Source organism: Tarenaya hassleriana, unplaced genomic scaffold, assembly GCF_000463585.1.
Source record: "Tarenaya hassleriana unplaced genomic scaffold, ASM46358v1 Cleome42, whole genome shotgun sequence".
Classification (NCBI taxonomy): Eukaryota; Viridiplantae; Streptophyta; class Magnoliopsida; order Brassicales; family Cleomaceae; genus Tarenaya; species Tarenaya hassleriana.
The window spans coordinates 406,888-426,641 of NW_010966986.1; the positions used below are offsets into that span (position 1 = coordinate 406,888).

The 19,754-nt window shown below is 38.7% G+C and overlaps 4 protein-coding genes, 1 long non-coding RNA gene and 1 other non-coding gene across 22 annotated transcripts in view; 4 read left to right on the plus strand and 2 right to left on the minus strand.

Moving 5' to 3' along the window:
• LOC104825042 (succinate dehydrogenase assembly factor 2, mitochondrial) overlaps nt 1-1,186 on the plus strand; it is a 2,045-nt gene extending 859 nt beyond the window's left edge. The window contains exons 3-5 of the mRNA XM_010557288.1: nt 67-193; nt 702-770; nt 855-1,186. Of these exons, the coding sequence (XP_010555590.1) occupies nt 67-193; nt 702-770; nt 855-1,001 (343 nt within the window). The 3' untranslated portion in view covers nt 1,002-1,186. The remainder of the gene's footprint in view (nt 1-66; nt 194-701; nt 771-854) is intronic.
• A 2,018-nt stretch (nt 1,187-3,204) lies between these two features.
• Nucleotides 3,205-6,305, plus strand: LOC104825043 (calcium-binding mitochondrial carrier protein SCaMC-1-like). Its single transcript, XM_010557289.1, is given in 5 exon segments — nt 3,205-4,153; nt 4,605-4,832; nt 4,933-5,487; nt 5,582-5,672; nt 5,804-6,305. Coding segments are annotated over 5 exon segments (1,497 nt in total). The 5' UTR covers nt 3,205-3,708; the 3' UTR covers nt 5,982-6,305.
• Nucleotides 6,306-6,452: 147 nt separating this feature from the next.
• Nucleotides 6,453-6,534, plus strand: TRNAS-AGA. Its single transcript has one exon. It is a non-coding gene; the product is annotated as a tRNA-Ser (tRNA).
• Nucleotides 6,535-6,758: 224 nt separating this feature from the next.
• On the plus strand, nt 6,759-9,510 carry LOC104825044 (calnexin homolog 1-like). Its single transcript, XM_010557290.1, has 6 exons — nt 6,759-6,963; nt 7,057-7,126; nt 7,529-8,658; nt 8,735-8,806; nt 8,898-9,011; nt 9,103-9,510. The coding sequence occupies exons 1-6, from the start codon at nt 6,874-6,876 to the stop codon at nt 9,247-9,249; spliced, it is 1,623 nt and encodes a 540-aa protein (XP_010555592.1). The 5' UTR covers nt 6,759-6,873; the 3' UTR covers nt 9,250-9,510.
• Nucleotides 9,511-9,698: 188 nt separating this feature from the next.
• Nucleotides 9,699-14,196, minus strand: LOC104825045. 17 transcript variants are annotated; one of them, XR_773515.2, is made up of 8 exons: nt 13,746-14,196; nt 13,587-13,637; nt 12,732-13,392; nt 12,491-12,614; nt 11,247-12,130; nt 10,361-10,581; nt 9,939-10,265; nt 9,699-9,862 (listed from the first exon to the last, which is right to left on the minus strand). It is a non-coding gene; the product is annotated as an uncharacterized LOC104825045 (long non-coding RNA). The 17 variants fall into 17 exon arrangements; XR_773521.2 differs by having other exon boundaries at nt 12,732-12,995; nt 13,746-14,195; XR_773523.2 differs by having other exon boundaries at nt 12,732-12,995; nt 13,322-13,392; nt 13,587-14,195.
• Nucleotides 14,197-17,326: 3,130 nt separating this feature from the next.
• On the minus strand, nt 17,327-19,749 carry LOC104825183. Its single transcript, XM_010557470.1, has 4 exons — nt 17,962-19,749; nt 17,789-17,842; nt 17,660-17,727; nt 17,327-17,462 (listed from the first exon to the last, which is right to left on the minus strand). The coding sequence occupies exons 1-4, from the start codon at nt 19,747-19,749 to the stop codon at nt 17,327-17,329; spliced, it is 2,046 nt and encodes a 681-aa protein (XP_010555772.1).
• Between the last annotated feature and the right edge of the window lie 5 nt (nt 19,750-19,754).

A 19,754-nucleotide genomic window follows, 5' to 3' on the forward strand; every position in this document is an offset into this window, starting at 1 on the left:
GTTTTGGGGGGGGGGGGGGGTAACTAATGTTGAGGTTTGATTGTCGGTTTATGGGTTTTGCGACAGATTATTGTATAGGAGCAAGCAACGAGGGTTTCTGGAACTTGATCTGGTTTTAGGGAATTGGGTGGAGGAGAATATCGGTTCTATGGACGAGAACGGTGTCAAAGCTCTCATCCATGTCTTGGATTTGGTAAGTTTCGTTTTTGCTATCTAAGTTGTACGTTTCAGGGGTTTTGTTCGGGTGTTGCATTGCAGCTATTCCTCACATGATTCTTTCTCTGGTCTGCATATTTATCTGTATGTATGCAAATGTGTTTATATATGTACACAGTACACGTACATATACACGATGAATTTCAATTCCATTTTGACAAACTACTGAAATGGGTTTTTGAAAAGGAATTTCAATAGTAGTTTAGGCATGATTGTTTATGCCTCGGGGAAGAAAAAAAATCACGATCATGGCATTAAGATGATCCAAATTCAGGTTTATTGATTCGAGTAGAATGTGAATGTTACCGGGTTTGCCTTGGATGGTTGCAGTACCAACTCTTCTCAATCTTTACCACTTGAAACATACTTTGGCTCTTTGTGAACTAGAGAGTTCTGCTTGACGGAGATTGTACACGTGGTTTCTCGGATGATTCGACTATGACATTGAACATAAAGATCTCGACTTTATTTTCTTCCCTCTTCAGGAAAACCCGGATCTCTGGAAATGGCTGACAGATCAAGAACAGGCCCCAGAGGCAGTGAGAACAAACCCGGTAACATTTATCTCAAGATCAGGACTTTGTCTCATCGTTTGTATCTTTTCCCTTTACTCCTGATAACCTCGTCAATTGTCTTAGGTATTCTCGGCCTTGCATGACAAGGTCATGAAGAATCTGAACAAGCATGCTGCACCGGAGACACGAGCAGTGCCTGGGCAGCCCTGGGTCAAGGGTTGGGACGATTTTAAGAAAGGTCGGGACGCTCCCATTGCCGGGAACCAGTAGCCTCTTCTTCTGTAGACACCAATCACCAAGGAAGTGATGTAAGAACAATACTAATATCAAATCATCATGTGTTATAACTATTGTGTTGTCAATAAAGAAGCCTGCAGGCTGGAAACAGAGCGATATGCGGTCATGTGATTGTTAAGTTAAGACTCATATTTCCTATTTCTTGTTTTTCAGATTAATATGGTGTTTTTTTTTTGCATTAAATTTCATATTCCTAATTTTTAATTTGCATAGTTTTAGCAAATAACACTGTTTGGTAAAGCAAACTTTTTTATTATTAGTCAAAGAACATCCTATTTTAGCATTGTGTTGACGACATCATATAATGTTAAAGATAACTTTTTATTATTAGTCAAAGAATATCCTACTCCAGCGTAATGTTCAATATAATTATAATATTTTTTTTTGATAATCCGAAAGTTCATCGAATTTTTGATCCGACTACATCTCACACGTGATCGAGAAAATCCATGAGAATGCTTCTGTCCATGCTTGAATTTAAACCCAGAATGAGAGATACTTTGCATGTCTCTCACCACTAGACCACCCAAATTTAAATTAATTATAATATAATATAATATAATATAATGTCAGTTTGATTATATAAAATCGAGTTAATTAAAAAATATTTTTTTAAAATCGAAATAGTATGTCCGAGGCAAAATATTTGAAGCAGATATGCTTTGATTTAAAAATTAATGTTATTTTTTTATTGTTATAAAATTACCTAATTATAATTCCAATTTGGGATGAATTGAATTCTATTAATTTCGATTTATTCTGATTTTTTTTTTAAAAAAATATTATTAAACAACGGTTCACGCTGCAATCTGCACCTTCGTAGAGAAAAATTGTTGCTCGATTGATGGGCTCACAAAATTTTATAACAATTTCTTGAATCCCACCTAATAATATATTGGCTGAAAAACGAAACAAAAAGTTATTTCGAAATGTGCGAAGGAATTGATGTATCTAATTTAGAAAAAAGGAATACAAAATAGAAATAAAATCATATTCATAATTTAGCGAATAACATGATATTTGCTTATACGGTTAGTATTATAATTAAGATAATGCATTAGTTAAAAATGCTAATTAACATCGTAATAGTATTTTACTCAGAAATTACGATTACTGATCTTTACCGACCATTTCGGATTTGAAATATAAAATCACGTAATCAAATAATATAAATTAAATATAATTTAAAAAATAAATATGTGTTTTTTTAATTAAATTGATCCCAATTAAATTATATATATACATATAACTAAAACTCTGTGAATGGAAATATTTTATACAATATATATTTTATTAATGAAAACGAAAATCAATATTTTTATCAACAAACTATATACCTTAATTTTTTATTTCGATTTGATTTTTATATTTATAAATTAGAAAATTTTAGGATACAAACTAAATTTATTGTTTTTTATTTATTTAAATTACACAGTTAAATATATAATAAAAATATTTTTATTAAATCTTTATATAAAAGACCGTTGGAACATAAATGTTTAATATTTTTTTGGTATTTTAAGGCAATCATGAGTAAGTTGCTGATGTAGTAAAAATCAAATCGAAATATATGTGTATATTTTTATTTGATATATATAGAAATATATATACATAGAAGTATTTATGTTTATATTTATATTTGTATGTGGATATGAATATATATATATATATGAATTTTTTTATTTTGTATGTATGTATGTATATATATATGTATATATATACATATATATGTATTTATATATGTATATGTATATATAAATATATTTGTTTGTATGTATATGTATATATATTTGTATATATATGTGTATGTTTTTTATTTTGTATATATATTTATATTTTTATTTGTATATAGATATAAATATATATGTACATATATATATATATATTTTGCTGTTTCTTTATTTTATTTTTTATTTTTTTAAAATTTCGATTTTTTTCATATTTTTTTGGATTTTTTTTTAAAATCCGACGTGACATGCTGATGTGGTAAAAAAATCTATGTGGCGTGCCACGTCAGCCGCTACGATGGGATAATATCTAATAATAATAATAATAATAATAATAATATAATAAGTAATTAAATATGTTACATCGTGAAAAAGACAGATATAATCAACGCATGAATCAAATAAACCGTATATATATGAAGAATATCCCATAAGAATATCACAACCCACCATCGCCTTTGCATTGCCCACTTCTTTCTCCTCCTCCATCCTCCACTCTCAGCCTCTCCGGCGACGCAAAAAGCATCAGCATCAATCCCCATTGTCTTCATAATTTTAAGTTGGAATCTTTTCGGTGATAATTTCACGGATTCCTTTGTGTTCCTTCTTTGCTTCGACTCTTATCTCTCGAATCCTTCCTGTATCCATCGTTTCGGACTTCCTTGCTCAATTGCCGAACTCAGGAAGAAGGAACCCTAAGTTCTCTTTTCCGTTTGATCCAACCTCCGGTATTATCATTGTCTGGTCGATTTGAGTCTGCGAGATTTCAAGTTTCCTTCGACATTCCAGGTCAAATGTCTTTTAAATGCTGGATTCTGTCGTCGATCTGATTCATTTACGAGCCTGTAGATCTGAAGATGTGATGTGATTTGAACCCAGAAACCGCGATGATCCGAACCCAGAACACAATTTGATATCTTTTCATCTGGGTTCCTTCTGATTTTCTTTTTGTCATGTCGGGTCATGGCGTAGAGCACGTGGGTTTACCGTCGAAAATGGAAGCTGCAAAATCCAAACATGGGTGTTCCAACCTGGTGAAGAAATCGGGACCCGTTTCCATGGAACACGTTCTTCTTGCCCTCCGGGAGACAAGAGAAGAACGAGATGTCCGAATCCGAAGCTTGTTCAGTTTCTTCGACTCTGAGAATGTCGGGTACCTGGATTGTGCCCAGATCGAGAAGGGTTTATCTGCTCTTCAAATCCCAAGTGGGTACAAATACGCTAAGGATTTGTTTAGGGTTTGCGACACCAACAGAGATGGGCGTGTGGATTATCACGAATTCCGTCGGTATATGGACGACAAGGAGCTTGAGCTTTACAGAATATTTCAAGCCATTGATGTTGAGCATAACGGCTGCATTTCGCCGGAGGGACTTTGGGATGCGCTCGTTAAGGCCGGTATAATATGATTTATCTGCTCGAATTCTTCAAATTCTTGATGATTCTAGTGCTCTCGGTTTGTATGAATGCATGTTCATGTGATCATTAGCCAGAGTTAACTCTTGCAAGTATGAATGTTAACACTTGAAGGGTTTTTTCTTTTCCTGTTTTTTCGTTTTTGGGGGCTGAGATGAGTCTGGAAACGCCATTTTTATGAAGACTTGTTATGGGGAATTCATTAAAGTGATAAACTTGGATCTATTCCCTCTGTTGACTATTAAGCTTATCTTATTTACCACATTGGATGTGCTCTAATTCATTTCTGATACTAAGCTTTGCTAGCAGTCATCTCCCTTTCCGGATTTAGTATCAGAGCTACACCATCGGATAGAACACGTTTTCTAGCTAAATCCTGTGTTCTTAAGTCTGTTTACGTCTTATATAAGCCACAGCAGTTTATATTTTGCAGGAATTGAGATAAACGACGAGGAGCTTGCTCGTTTTGTGGAAGACGTTTCCAAGGACAACAACGGAATTATAACTTTTGAAGAATGGAGAGATTTTCTTTTGCTGTACCCGCATGAAGCCACCATAGAAAATATATACCATCACTGGGAAATTAGCATTATATTTTATGATTTTGTGTACAAATGCGAGTTAAATTAACACGTAAAGAGGGGCAAATATTTCATCGCGGGTACATCTTCTTGACTTCATTTCTTAAAATGTGTTCCATTTTTACGATAACATGTAAAATATGATTCGGAGTTTTGACAACAAAAGTATTATTGCCGCAGGTGGAATAGCAGGTGCTGCTTCTAGGACTGTGACTGCGCCTCTGGATCGCTTGAAAGTTCTTCTGCAAATTCAAAAAACCGATGCTAATATTCGAGAAGCCATTAGGATGATTTGGAAGCAAGATGGTTTCTTGGGTTTCTTACGTGGTAATGGCTTGAATGTCGTGAAGGTGGCTCCGGAGAGTGCCATCAAATTTTATGCATATGAGCTGTTTAAAAATGTTATCGGTGATAACATGGGTGAGGCAAAAGGGGACATTGGCACTAGTGCTAGACTTTTTGCTGGTGGCATGGCTGGTGCAGTGGCTCAAGCTGCTATATACCCTTTGGATCTCGTGAAAACTCGGTTGCAGACTTACACGACGAGCCAAGGTTGTGCAGGGCCCAGGTTGGGAACTCTGACAAGGGAAATATGGGTTCACGAAGGCCCACGGGCGTTTTACAAAGGTCTTTTCCCGTCTCTCCTTGGGATTATTCCATATGCGGGTATTGACCTTGCTGTCTACGAGACGTTAAAGGACTTGTCCAAGACTTATATCCTTCAAGACAGCAGCGGTAATTTCTTTGTCCATACTTTTCATCTGCTTTTCCGACTGAGTGACGATGCTTAACAAACACTCACGAGGTTTGGATTGGTTTCGATTTCTAGAACCGGGGCCACTCATCCAACTAGGATGCGGAACAATCTCGGGATCTCTTGGAGCAACCTGTGTTTATCCATTGCAGGTTGTCAGAACAAGGTATGTAATACGTGATGTACACGTAGAAGGTTCCTGTTCCATAACCTTTGTGGCTAGTGAAGTTATTGTTCACATCTTAATTCTTTCTAACTCGTGAAAACCAACAAACCCGTCATGCTCGGTTTTATCAGAATGCAAGCCGAACGTGCAAAGACCTCGATGTCTGGAGTATTCCGGAGGACCCTGCGGGAAGAAGGCTATAGAGCTTTCTACAGAGGGCTTCTCCCTAACCTTCTCAAGGTTGTTCCGGCGGCAAGTATTACGTACTTGGTTTACGAAGCTATGAAAAAGAGTCTCGAGCTTGAGTAGGTGCGGCCGCTCTGCTCTCGGGGTTCCGTATGGTTTCAGAGCCTCGGGTTTTCAGAAGAAGAAAAAAATTTACGATGACGAAAAAAAAAGAAACAGGGGGTAATAAAAAAGAACCTATGGAAGTAGAAGATACAGAGATCATTTAAACACCAATATTTCTCTAGTCTGCACTCTGTGTGGGCATAACTTGTTGTTAAGTTAATAAAAAAAAAAAAAAAGTGATTTTTTTTCCCTCGGGGATTAAAGCAGTGAGGTCTTACTTGGAAAGAGTATTGTCTCTAGGGATTTTGATATCATATATGCACCAACTCCATGTTTGATGCTTTTTAAGTTTCCTTTTGTATAATTTTCCTTAAGACGGTACTCTTTTTTTTTTTTTTTGGATAGTTGCAGTCTTATGTTGTCCGTACGAGTTCTTGGGTATGTTGTGTAAGGAAACCAAATAATTTTGAAAAATCTGATTGACAAAGGGTGGACGTGCCGGAGTGGTTATCGGGCATGACTAGAAATCATGTGGGCTCTGCCCGCGCAGGTTCGAATCCTGCCGTTCACGCTCTTTTCCGTCACTTTTCTTTTTTAACTGAAAATTATCAGCGAAATAGAAAAGGAAACAAAACGTTGTTCGAACCGAGGCTTGGCTCCATCCCATTTCGTGGAAGCCTTCTCCAAAAACAGAAGCTTTATGACGTGTCGTTCTATTATTGGTTGACGCTTGCAGAAACAACAAGGCGGAGTCTGGAGAAAAATAAAATAAAAAAAAGGGGTTCTAGAAGCTAATGGAACCGTGACTTCAAATCTACACAACCCTTCATTTCAGCCTCCTCTCTCTCTCCTACTATTTTCCTCAGTGTCTCCCAGATTCAGATCGGATCCTAAGTTAGGGTTCTCTCTGATGGAAGCAAAGAAGAATCTTCGATGTTTCCTCTTTCTTCTGGCTGTCGCTCCTCTTCTGCAGCTCTGCTTCTGTGACGGCGATGCCACGGTACTGGCTTCTCCTCTGTAGACGTTGTTGTGCCTGGATTTGATTTTATTCCATGTTTGTTTACTGCTCTTGTTGTTTTCGTCTGTGATTTAGGTGTTCTACGAGTCTTTTGATGAGTCGTTTGACGGTCGTTGGGTTGTCTCAGCGAACGAAGACTATCAAGGTTAGTGAGATCTCTCGCTTTTTTATCAGTTGAGATGTTGTTCTTTCTCTTCATTTTTCGTTTCTGTCTTATGTTGTCTGTTTCCCAATTTGTTGCTATTTTTTGTTCGAGCTAAAATTTTTGAGCTGGAGAAAGTAGGGTATCTGCGATAAATTGATATGAAATTGTTGAACCTTCTTCTATTGGTCGCTGCTGCGTGTATTTGTAGATGTTTCTGTTCGTCGTTTGAACTCTTGTTGTCTTTCAAGTGATACCGTTTGGTTGCGTCGTATTTATAAAAGGTGTCTTTCTAAGTGTAGCTATTAGCTAAATAAGGTAGCTTTGTTGCTTTCTCGTATATCTCCATGTCTTTTAATATGTGACGTGTTGATTGTAGTTGGCTGACTTTGTGTTTGATATCAGGTGTTTGGAAGCATGAAAAGAGCGAGGGACACGATGATTATGGTCTTCTTGTGAGCGAGAAGGCCAGGAAGTATGGTATCGTGAAAGAGCTCGATGAGCCCGTCAGTCTCAAGGATGGAACCGTCGTCCTCCAGTATGATGTTCGTTTCCAGGATGGTCTTGAGTGCGGTGGTGCATACATCAAGTACCTCCGTCCTCAAGAGGCTGGATGGACCCCGAAGGGTTTCGACAGTGAGTCGCCCTATTCTATTATGTTTGGGCCTGACAAGTGTGGTGCCACAAACAAGGTGCATTTCATTTTGAAGCATAAGAATCCAAAGAGTGGAGAGTACGTGGAGCACCATCTCAAGTTCCCTCCATCTGTCCCATATGACAAGTTGTCCCACGTTTACACAGCGGTCATAAAGCCTGACAATGAGCTCAGGATTCTGGTTGATGGGGAGGAGAAGAAAAAGGCAAACTTTCTTTCGGCTGAAGATTTCGAGCCTCCCCTAATTCCCCCAAAGACTATCCCTGACCCGGACGACAAGAAACCTGAAGACTGGGATGAGAGAGCAAAAATTCCGGATCCTGATGCTGTCAAGCCAGTTGATTGGGATGAAGATGCGCCTATGGAAATTGAAGATGAGGAAGCTGTGAAACCGGAAGGATGGTTGGATGACGAGCCTGAGGATGTTGATGATCCCGAGGCAACGAAACCCGAAGACTGGGATGATGATGAGGATGGCGAGTGGGAAGCCCCAAAGATCGATAACCCTAAGTGTGCTGAAGCTCCTGGCTGTGGCGAATGGAAGAGGCCTATGAAGAGGAACCCTGCTTACAAGGGCAAATGGAGTTCCCCTCTTATCGATAATCCGAACTACAAGGGTATCTGGAAACCCCGGGAAATTCCTAATCCCGATTACTTTGAACTCGAGAAGCCAGACTTTGAGCCTGTAGCTGCTATCGGGATCGAGATTTGGACAATGCAAGATGGTTTACTGTTCGACAATATTTTGATTGCTAAAGACGAAAAGGTTGCAGAATCGATCCGTTTGAGCACATGGAAGCCGAAGTTTGAGGATGAGAAAGAGAAACAGAAGGAAGAGGAAGACACAGCTGATCAGGACGGTCATCTCAAGGGCTTCCAGGTAACGATCTTCACGTGAACTCTTCCTTTATTTTGGACATTATATAACGATGCTTCTCTGATCAAACCCATCGCAGAAGAAGGTGTTTGAATTACTGTACAAGATTTCAGATATTCCATTTCTCAGTGACTACAAGCTCAAGATTCTTGTAAGCTTTTAACATATCCTTATTTTATCTGAAACCCGGCAACAGGATGACCGATCCTGAAGCTTTTGTTATGCTACATTTCTTTTCACAGGATCTCATCGAGAAGGCCGAGAAACAACCTAACATCACCATCGGTGTCTTTGTTGCCATCGTGGCGGTGTTCCTTACTCTCGTTCTCAAGCTCCTCTTCGGTGGGAAGAAAGTGGTTAGTCCTCAGTCTCCCGATATCCACTCGAAACACGTAGGAATCACAAAACCACCGTTTTGCTTATGTGTCTGAACTTGAATTTGTGAAGGCGAAGCCTGAGACCAGAAAGCCGGAAACCACAGAGGTGTCGGGTAGCGAGGGAACGAGCCACGAGAAATCCGAAGAGAATGAGGAGAAGGACGAGACCGCAGGAGCAGCGGCACCTCGTAGGAGACCGACCAGACGGGACAACTGAGCCAATGGAGGGAACAAAAAAAAATCGGTATGCTATGGGAGAAGTTTTTGAAGCTGCGTAGTTTTATGGTCTGTGCCTCTCTTAGACTCTGGAAAAAGTGGACATTTCACATGAATGAATGGATAAGTTTGTTGTTCTCTTCTCTAAGGTTTTGCCCTGGTTTTTTTTTTGGTTGAGGTATTTGGAATGTAAGGTTTGTAAATGAGACAGATCACGATCATATTAGATACTGATTTATTTGAATCTGCCCGAGCTGATTTATTTGAATCTGCAATTAAAGGCATTATATCAAAAATATATTTATTTTGCCATTTTGATTTCAAAATATATCTTTTTCAGTTATGAACCATAAATTTAATCTTATTCTGGTGATAGTATTGAATTTATTTTTTATCAAATGATTAGGGATATATAAAAGGTATGAATATAATAAATGGGTGTAGTCATCATAAATTTAACGTTGTGACCAAGATATGATATAAAGATTAAATTTCTGGTCACATGGGTAAAAAATAGCAAAGTAAGATTATTTTTTATAATGACCCAATTAAATATGTTTAGAAATCGAATGTGGTGAATGATCCACCATTGTCAACCTCGGCGTGGCAGCAACCTGCATTTCAAATCAAACATCACGTTCGCCAATTTTCTTGCTTTCTTCAAAGCGGAAAGAAAGTGAAGCACCGCACCTGTTGGTCCTTGTAATTTCTCGCTTGGACGTTTCACCTGCTCTGTGTTCTAATAGTACTTTTTTTTTTTAAATATATACAGATCAACACACTTACGTATACATCTGCATATCCATGTTCTTGAATGGAAATTACAGACATGTAGCCGCTATACGCAGTTTTCAGACATTAGACACAAACAACCACCTGCTTTCCAACTTATATCCAACTCTGCAAACGTCTTCCGCAATAATCAGACCTTGGAAAAAGAGAGAGGAAAAGATCGACCAAAACACAACTACGGCTGTCGGTTGCAAGCGTCCAGGCGCCGAGAGTGAGTATCGCAATCTGGTATGATATTTCTCCAGTGATGTCAGCTTTAGCAACAGATATTATTACCTCCACTGTTGTGAAAGAGAAATAAAAGAGAATACGAAATTTACCTTGTTAAGTGATTCAAGTACAGGAAGAGAGTGATCAATTCCAGAGCCATGAAGGGCCAAGTGCACTCCCGGGTGATTCATCAGCGCTAGCCGATTTCAACCGAGCAACAGTTGAAAAAACATCAAACAACCAAAAGATTCTGCATCAACTCTTCCAATGTAGTGTAACAATTCGACATCAGAAATGCGTCGATATGGACGAGGTGTTTCAGCAACACCACCTGCCAAGGAACGGTGGAAACACAAAAAAAATACAGGGCATTAGCATATACAAAATCCAAGATCCTCCGGAAGACGGTGTGGTCGTTCATTCGTTTGAGCAGGTCTTACATTTTGGCCAGAATTAGTGGCTTAAGATCAGATTAGATTGGTGTTTAAAAATACAGAAGAATCTCGAACAGTGACGTATAAGGTGCGAAGGGGAAGACCAACAGGTGGACAACAATGACAAAGAGCTTTATCGGATCCAGAGACATTCTAATAAGTTCCGGTAGGACATGCCTACAGAATACCGAAACAAAAAAAAAGGTTAAAGTATGCAAGATCAATGAAACTTCCTATGCCCGATGATATAAACTCCAAGCTGTGTTAGTAGGTTAGAAAAAAACCATTTCCCTGAGACTGCAGCATAAGAGACTAACCAACAAGATTAGATGAAATGGGCCTTCGACATTCATTCTCTAATCAGATTAATAACTTAAAGAAATTTAACATTCCATCGTCTGGTTAACATGAATTTCGTATATGTCGTTGTGATTCCAGTTCTTAAGACAACCTAATGTCCATTGTAAAAACTTGGATAAGGAATTTCCGAATTCAGGGAACTAGAAACCAGAGGTAAAACAAGTTAAACTTGTAATCCAAAAGAAAACACGAGCATATCTACCTCGCAAAATAAGCCGTAGAGTCCTCCTGGACAAGCTTTAACAGTCAAAGTTCCCATTTCCGCAGCATAACCTTCACTGATACTCGCTCCTCCGGTGTAATAAACTATAGCAAATCACTTTGGACGATACAGAGACAAAACCAGAAAAAGTAAACAAGAAAACTGCAACAATGCAAATAATAGGAAGATAGTCATCTCCAGTGTATAAACTTTGTAAATGTAAATGCATCACAGGAAAAAAAAAAGGAACTTTTGTAAAACAAACCTTACATAAATTCTTCCCTTTACTTTGGCAATAGGAAGATAGTCATCTCCAGTAGGAATGTCTGACCAGTGTATGCAAGAAAAGAGGAATGTCTGACCATTGTTTACAAGTTTGACCATCCTCCTCCGACTACCATCATCATCCGTAATCGATCCCTCAAGTGACAAGCTTGATAATGGATCATTCCAAATGAGCCAACAACGACTCACCCAGGACTCCGCCACCAGTAACTGAATCACTCGAATCTTCATCTCCACTTCCACTGCCGAAGTCACAAGGAAGATCCACATCCCTCTAAGAATCACCACCGTCTATAAAATTAAGATTGTAACATCCTCGTCCACCACCGTTACCAATTACGTTATCAGAAACCTACCTCCCCCAGCACCACTTTACACCTTACATAAATCATGTGACAGTATTGTAACTTTGGGAAACTTGTCTCACAGTAAAACCTTGGCGTACTTTCGAAAAAAAAAAGATAGAAAAATCAATTTCGACGGGCTCCGTCCAAAGAACAGAGAAAATATAAAGTTAGGATCACTTAAACCTTCAGAACTTACACGGCACCGCCTGATGCATTCTGCAAAGGACCACCTAAGACAGCTCCGGCCCACACCTTCAGGAGTCATAAAATTATTTATTAGCCAGCAAAAACCCGTAATGACCATGTTTTCTGGACGCAGACGGATTCCTGGGAAAGGCCTAAATCATGAGCCCCTTTTACACTCAGATCCAATATACGCTAAAACATATTAACCTTAAAGTGTCTGCCTTGCATATGGAATCAGAAACGTCATTAGCTTTTTGAAACATCATTCTAAAAACACCGATGTCAAGAAACGATGGAAACACACAAAAATTTGTGCATCAGATACACAATGACAGGACATTAGCATATACAAAACCGAGATCCTTCGGAAGACGGTGTGGTCGTTCATTCATTTGAGCAGTAAAGTCAATTGAAATTCGGTCTTACATTTTGGCCAGAATTAGTGAATAAAGATCAGATAAGATTGATGATGAAGATCGGTAGGTGGACAAAGATGACAAAGGGCTTTATCGGATCCAGAAACATTCTAATAAGTTCCGGAAGGACATGCCTACAGGATATCGAAACAATAAAAAAAAGGATAATAGATCAGTGAAATTTCCTATCAATGATGTCCATGTGTGTAAACTTTGTAAACAAAATGCATAACACGGAAAAAAAAACTTACATAAATTATTCCCTTAACTTCGGCAATATGATGATGATAGTCATCTCCAGTAGGAATGTCTGACCAGTGGAAACCAATCCTTCCACAGCCATTGAGACTACCACTTCCTCCGATGCTAGAGATAAAAGCAAACTTCCCTGCATTAAGAGTACGCAAGAATAAAGTGCAGTTCCACCGGTGCTATACTTGAACCGTTTTCAACTCTCAGCAGCATCTTCCTCGGACTTCCACCATCCACCGTAACCGATACCTCAAGCGCCAAGCCTGACAATGTGTGCTCAAGTGAACCAATCACTGCACAGATTACTACAACAGCAAATATATATAGAAGAATAGAAGTCCCAAATCAATAGGAGAGGTCATTTATACTAATGGCCACATCCTCCCCAAAGAGAATTTGCTTTCTGAACTGCATTGATAACCATCCAGGCATCCAAGGGGAAAAAAATATCTAGAAACCCATTTCCAATGAACTTCATCAATATAGATCCATCAATCTATAGATGGTACCACAAGTAACAGAAGGCTAATCTTTGATAAGGAAATCTGAACTCAGAAAACTTGTACCCAGAAAACACGAGCATCTCTACCTCGTAAAATAAGCCATAGAGACCTCTCAGACAAGTTTTACTTGTCACAGTTCCCATTTCTCCAGCACCATCTTCATTTCCCCAGTAATCAATTATGGAAAAAATCGCATAGCATGTTACAGAGACATACATAACCAGAGAAAATAACCGAGTAAATTGCAACGATGTAAATGATCATGTTTGGAGCCCCTCTTATCACTCGGTAAAGCTTTTCAATCTATCAATTAAGTCCATGCGTATAAACTTTGTAAACGTAAATGCATACCCTAATTCAAGATCTTGTCCATATCCTTTGTGATCTCTCAGGAAAAGGACCCTGAACCCACATACGTTCGCAAAGATATCTCGAAGCTGATTTCACCAAAGAACAAGAAAATCGAAAAAGGAAACAAGATTTCATTCATCCGAAGAAGGTGTTCCTTACCTTATCATGTGGTCGTGTCGTCTCCGTTGCGATTGCCATGGAAGAGACGACGAGAGATCAAGGGAAAAGCCCAACAGAGGAAGAAATCAAACCCTAAATCGAAATAGAAATGGAACCAAAAAAAAGCATATGGACAAGACCGAGGAAGAAGGACCGAATACGCACTCTTCAACAATACACTGATTCTATTCACTCGTGAATTACAACTCTTTCTTGTTCGAGCTTAATCCAACCCACGAACACAACTCCCCCTGAGTTTGTTCCCCTTTACAACGTAAATTCTATCAGCAAAACGCACCCCAAGTGTTTCCACACTCCCCTGAATGGTTTGCCCTGATTATGATTTTCGGGCTCCCCCTCAGTTACAACTCACTTTCGCTCAAGTAACACTCACCAGAATGAAAAACTCTCAGAACGGACTAAACTCTCTCAAGCTCTCTCTCTTTTTGTGCGTGCCCCCTTCATGCTCCAGGCTCTTTCTTTTATAGTTGCCAAGACGTGTTGGATTCAAACTCTAACTCCCAAATTCGACTTGATCTTCTTCTGATTAGATTTTATCTTCTTGACTTGATCTTCTTCAGATTGGAGTTTATCTCTTCAGCTACTTGGTTTATCTCTTCATAATTTGATTTTATCTCAATAATCTTCTGGAGTCTTCAACACAAATCAAATCTTTCCTGCACTTTTAGTTAAAGACAAATACTAACCACATCAACCCTAACAATCTCCCCCTTTTTGACTTTCTACTCATACACAAACAAACGTTAGAAAATAATCTATGTCCGTTGCTCGGTGTTCTTCACTTGTCACCAGAAGTCTTTGACCCATATCTCCCCTATGTGTATGAGTTGGAATTCAAAACATTCTAAAGCAAGTTTCATATCATACACTTACCTGAGTTCAAGCAATCAAATCATACGTTAAACTACTCAGGGTCACCTGACGCATTGTGAAGGGCCATCTTCAATACCTTCTCCCCCTTTGTGTGTGAGTAAAAACACAAAATGTCGAGTTTCTTTTTCTGTAGGTTAGTTTCAAGAGAGAAATAAACCAGATTTTCAGGGAGTAACTTGCAAGATACACTTCAGATTTTTCAGCTCCCACTTTCACCCACGTAGCTTATCCGACTTCGCTTAACCAACTCAAGATAAACTCATCACATTTTTGCAAAAATAATAAAACCCTTTTTTTAAAAAAAATAAACCAGATTTTTCAGGAGTCATCTATCAGGGTCTTCTCACAATCTATGAAGGAGCACTCATCTATTCAGAACAAACATATTGAACAATTATTTGAACTTCTAGGACGTTGAAATCAAAGAGAATAGCTTACCATTTAAGTCCAGACTACTCGTTTTTTCCTTTTCTTTTTTTTTTTTTTTTTTTTCGTTCCTCCCCCTTACTGTTTTTCCTTTTTCTTTTCTTTTTTCCTTTTTTTTTTTTTTTTGAAGAACTTATGGGGAGAAATTATATGGAAAACATGGTATACTCTTGTAAAATATAATTTTTACAGAGGAGTATGAAAAGATCTTTGACCTTTTCTGCCCTTAGACCATCGTTTAGCTATCTCAATTCACAACTTAGACCCGAGTCACTGTAAACACAGTCCACTCATATCAACCAAATTAGTTGACAGCGGAGTATCAATTAACTGCAACTTTTCTTATTCATCCTAGTGAGTGGTACCTACCAACGACTGAGGGAACCCTGACTCGAGTACTCAGAAAAATCTTTATTGTTCCCCAACACCTACAGATTTCTGGAAGCACATGAATCTGTTCATGTCAAGTGGTTTTGTAAAGAGATCAGCCAGTTGATGTTCTGTGGGAACATACTCAATCGCGAGGTGTTTCTTGTCAACTTGTTCCCTAAAACAATTCGTCCAATTGAATAAACCATCAACACATACGAATCCATACCTCTTTCCACTGGTGCTCTCGGTTTGTATTTCATTTATCCTCCTGTGTTGAACTCGAGTTTGTCGACATGACTTGGGTACAATTTTCTCGTCGTGAGTGAGCTCTGACATTCTGTGAACAGCCCCTGACTTGTCAGTGGTGGATACTTTGAAGCACTTTGGCTGATTTTTGTTCTTTTCTGTCCAGGTATAACAGTGGTTTGTTGTTCGTTTCCCCTGAATGGTTTGCCCTGATTATGATTTTCGGGCTCCCCCTCAGTTACAACTCACTTTCGCTCAAGTAACACTCACCAGAATGAAAAACTCTCAGAACGGACTAAACTCTCTCAAGCTCTCTCTCTTTTTGTGCGTGCCCCCTTCATGCTCCAGGCTCTTTCTTTTATAGTTGCCAAGACGTGTTGGATTCAAACTCTAACTCCCAAATTCGACTTGATCTTCTTCTGATTAGATTTTATCTTCTTGACTTGATCTTCTTCAGATTGGAGTTTATCTCTTCAGCTACTTGGTTTATCTCTTCATAATTTGATTTTATCTCAATAATCTTCTGGAGTCTTCAACACAAATCAAATCTTTCCTGCACTTTTAGTTAAAGACAAATACTAACCACATCAACCCTAACAATCTCCCCCTTTTTGACTTTCTACTCATACACAAACAAACGTTAGAAAATAATCTATGTCCGTTGCTCGGTGTTCTTCACTTGTCACCAGAAGTCTTTGACCCATATCTCCCCTATGTGTATGAGTTGGAATTCAAAACATTCTAAAGCAAGTTTCATATCATACACTTACCTGAGTTCAAGCAATCAAATCATACGTTAAACTACTCAGGGTCACCTGACGCATTGTGAAGGGCCATCTTCAATACCTTCTCCCCCTTTGTGTGTGAGTAAAAACACAAAATGTCGAGTTTCTTTTTCTGTAGGTTAGTTTCAAGAGAGAAATAAACCAGATTTTCAGGGAGTAACTTGCAAGATACACTTCAGATTTTTCAGCTCCCACTTTCACCCACGTAGCTTATCCGACTTCGCTTAACCAACTCAAGATAAACTCATCACATTTTTGCAAAAATAATAAAACCCTTTTTTTAAAAAAAATAAACCAGATTTTTCAGGAGTCATCTATCAGGGTCTTCTCACAATCTATGAAGGAGCACTCATCTATTCAGAACAAACATATTGAACAATTATTTGAACTTCTAGGACGTTGAAATCAAAGAGAATAGCTTACCATTTAAGTCCAGACTACTCGTTTTTTCCTTTTCTTTTTTTTTTTTTTTTTTTTCTATATTTTCCTTTTCTTTTTTTTTTTTTTTTTTTTCGTTCCTCCCCCTTACTGTTTTTCCTTTTTCTTTTCTTTTTTCCTTTTTTTTTTTTTTTTGAAGAACTTATGGGGAGAAATTATATGGAAAACATGGTATACTCTTGTAAAATATAATTTTTACAGAGGAGTATGAAAAGATCTTTGACCTTTTCTGCCCTTAGACCATCGTTTAGCTATCTCAATTCACAACTTAGACCCGAGTCACTGTAAACACAGTCCACTCATATCAACCAAATTAGTTGACAGCGGAGTATCAATTAACTGCAACTTTTCTTATTCATCCTAGTGAGTGGTACCTACCAACGACTGAGGGAACCCTGACTCGAGTACTCAGAAAAATCTTTATTGTTCCCCAACACCTACAGATTTCTGGAAGCACATGAATCTGTTCATGTCAAGTGGTTTTGTAAAGAGATCAGCCAGTTGATGTTCTGTGGGAACATACTCAATCGCGAGGTGTTTCTTGTCAACTTGTTCCCTAAAACAATTCGTCCAATTGAATAAACCATCAACACATACGAATCCATACCTCTTTCCACTGGTGCTCTCGGTTTGTATTTCATTTATCCTCCTGTGTTGAACTCGAGTTTGTCGACATGACTTGGGTACAATTTTCTCGTCGTGAGTGAGCTCTGACATTCTGTGAACAGCCCCTGACTTGTCAGTGGTGGATACTTTGAAGCACTTTGGCTGATTTTTGTTCTTTTCTGTCCAGGTATAACAGTGGTTTGTTGTTCGTTTCCCTGTCAACACACACTCATCTTTTTCGTTAGACACATAGCACGCATCATGAGTGAATCTTACCTTCATACCATTGTCACAAAGTTGACTAATGCTAATCAAATTTGCCTTAAGTCCCTACACAACATTCACATTAGCGAGATTAAGCATTCCTTCAATATTGAGACAACCTTTTCCTACCATCTTTCCCTTCTTTCCATCGCCAAATGTCACGTCATCTCCTTTTTATCACTGACAAGATTTGATAGCAACTCCTTCTTCCCTGTCATATGTCTTGAACAACCACTATCAAGGTACCATATGTTATCATGGTTACTTTGCTCAGAGATCAATGCCACATTACAGTTAAGAGCATCCTTCCTTACCCAAATCTGTTTCACAGTAAAAGGATAGTGATTATACTTACCTTTATCCCGAGTGGCTTTTAGATGATGGCAATGAGCTCGAATATGACCCTTTTTACCACAGAAAAAACAGCTCCGTCTCTCTTGGTATGTTCTCCTCGACTGGAAGTTAGGTTGGTAGTGCCTTGTATGGAAATCAGGTCGAGAGTACATTGGTTGAAAGTCAGGTCTGAAGTGAGGGTCCCTTCGGATTTTGTCAGGTACTTCTTCGCCCAGTATTCCTCCTGACACAAACTTACCTTGGTTCTTGTTTTGCTCGCCCACATATCCAAGCCCTGTATGTCCAGGATCATGTCTGCCCATGCCGAGCAGATAGTCCAACTTCTCTGTTCCACTTCCAAGCATTCGTACATTCTTCTTTGTTTCTTCTAGTTGTTGTTTCAAGTGAGTGATCTCTTCTTTCTTTACCACTATTTCGGTCTTTGCTTCTTTTAGTTGCAGCTCCAATTCCTTCTTCTCCTTGACCAGCCTCATGTTAATCTCGTAGATCTTCATTGTCTCATTGTAGAGTTCGTTTACATCTACCTCTTCATCATCAGATTCTTCATCTATGATCCCAATGAATGCACATAAGTTTGGTAACTCTTCCTCTTCTTCTTCTTCAGATTCTGTCTCAGAGTTGTCATGATTTACAATGACTTTTCCTTTTCCTTTGGATTTTCCCAAACACTCTTTTTTCGTATGACCATAGCCCTGACATTCATAGCATTGTATCTCCTGAAGACTCTTCAAGACAGCTTCTCTTTTGGCAACACTAGGACAATTTGCCTTCCAATGTCCTTTTCCCTTGCATTCCAAACATCTGTTGGTCTCTTTTGCTTCTTGCTTTTGGGGATATGAAGTTTTTTTCTTGAAAAACTTATTGAATTTTTTCACTATAAGTGACATATCGTCTTCAGCTGTAATATGAAGCGAGTCATCTTCTGGAACGTGAAGGGCTACTCCTTTTTTGCGAGGTGGCACTGACTTTTTTCTGATAACATTCAACTCTAATTCATGAGCAGCAAAAATACCAACGGTTTCTTTGAAACTTACATTGTCAGTGTTGTGCACCATCTGGAATGCAGCTATTTGAGGTATGTATTTCTCCGGTAAGCTCATGATTAATTTGTTGACCAGTTTACTATCCTTGTACTGCTTTCCCAAAGCTGCAGCTTCATTCGCCAATGCACTGAGTTTTCCACAAAACTCCTTCACACTTTCATCCTCATCCATCTCCAACTTATCAAACTGATGTTTGACAATGTCACGCCTTTTCCTCTTAACACTTGATGTTCCTTCATGTATCAATTCCAAGGCATCCCAAGCTTCTTTGGCGGTTTTGCACGCTTGGATCTGTTTGAATTCATCCGAATCCACAGTGTTGAAGATGATTGAAAGTGCTTTTGAATTTAGTGCTGAAGCTTTCTTTTCATTCACCGTCCATTGTTCGCTGGGCTTAAGCGTCTCCACACCATCAATGATGACTTTTGGAATCGTCCACCCCTTCTGAACTGTGATCCAGGCATCCTCATCAATTCCTTTGATAAGGTTCATAACCTTGACCTTCCAATACCCATAGTTGTCTGCATCAAGCAACAACGATCTTCCAAAGGCTTGTAACTCCTTTAGTGTCTGCATTGTGC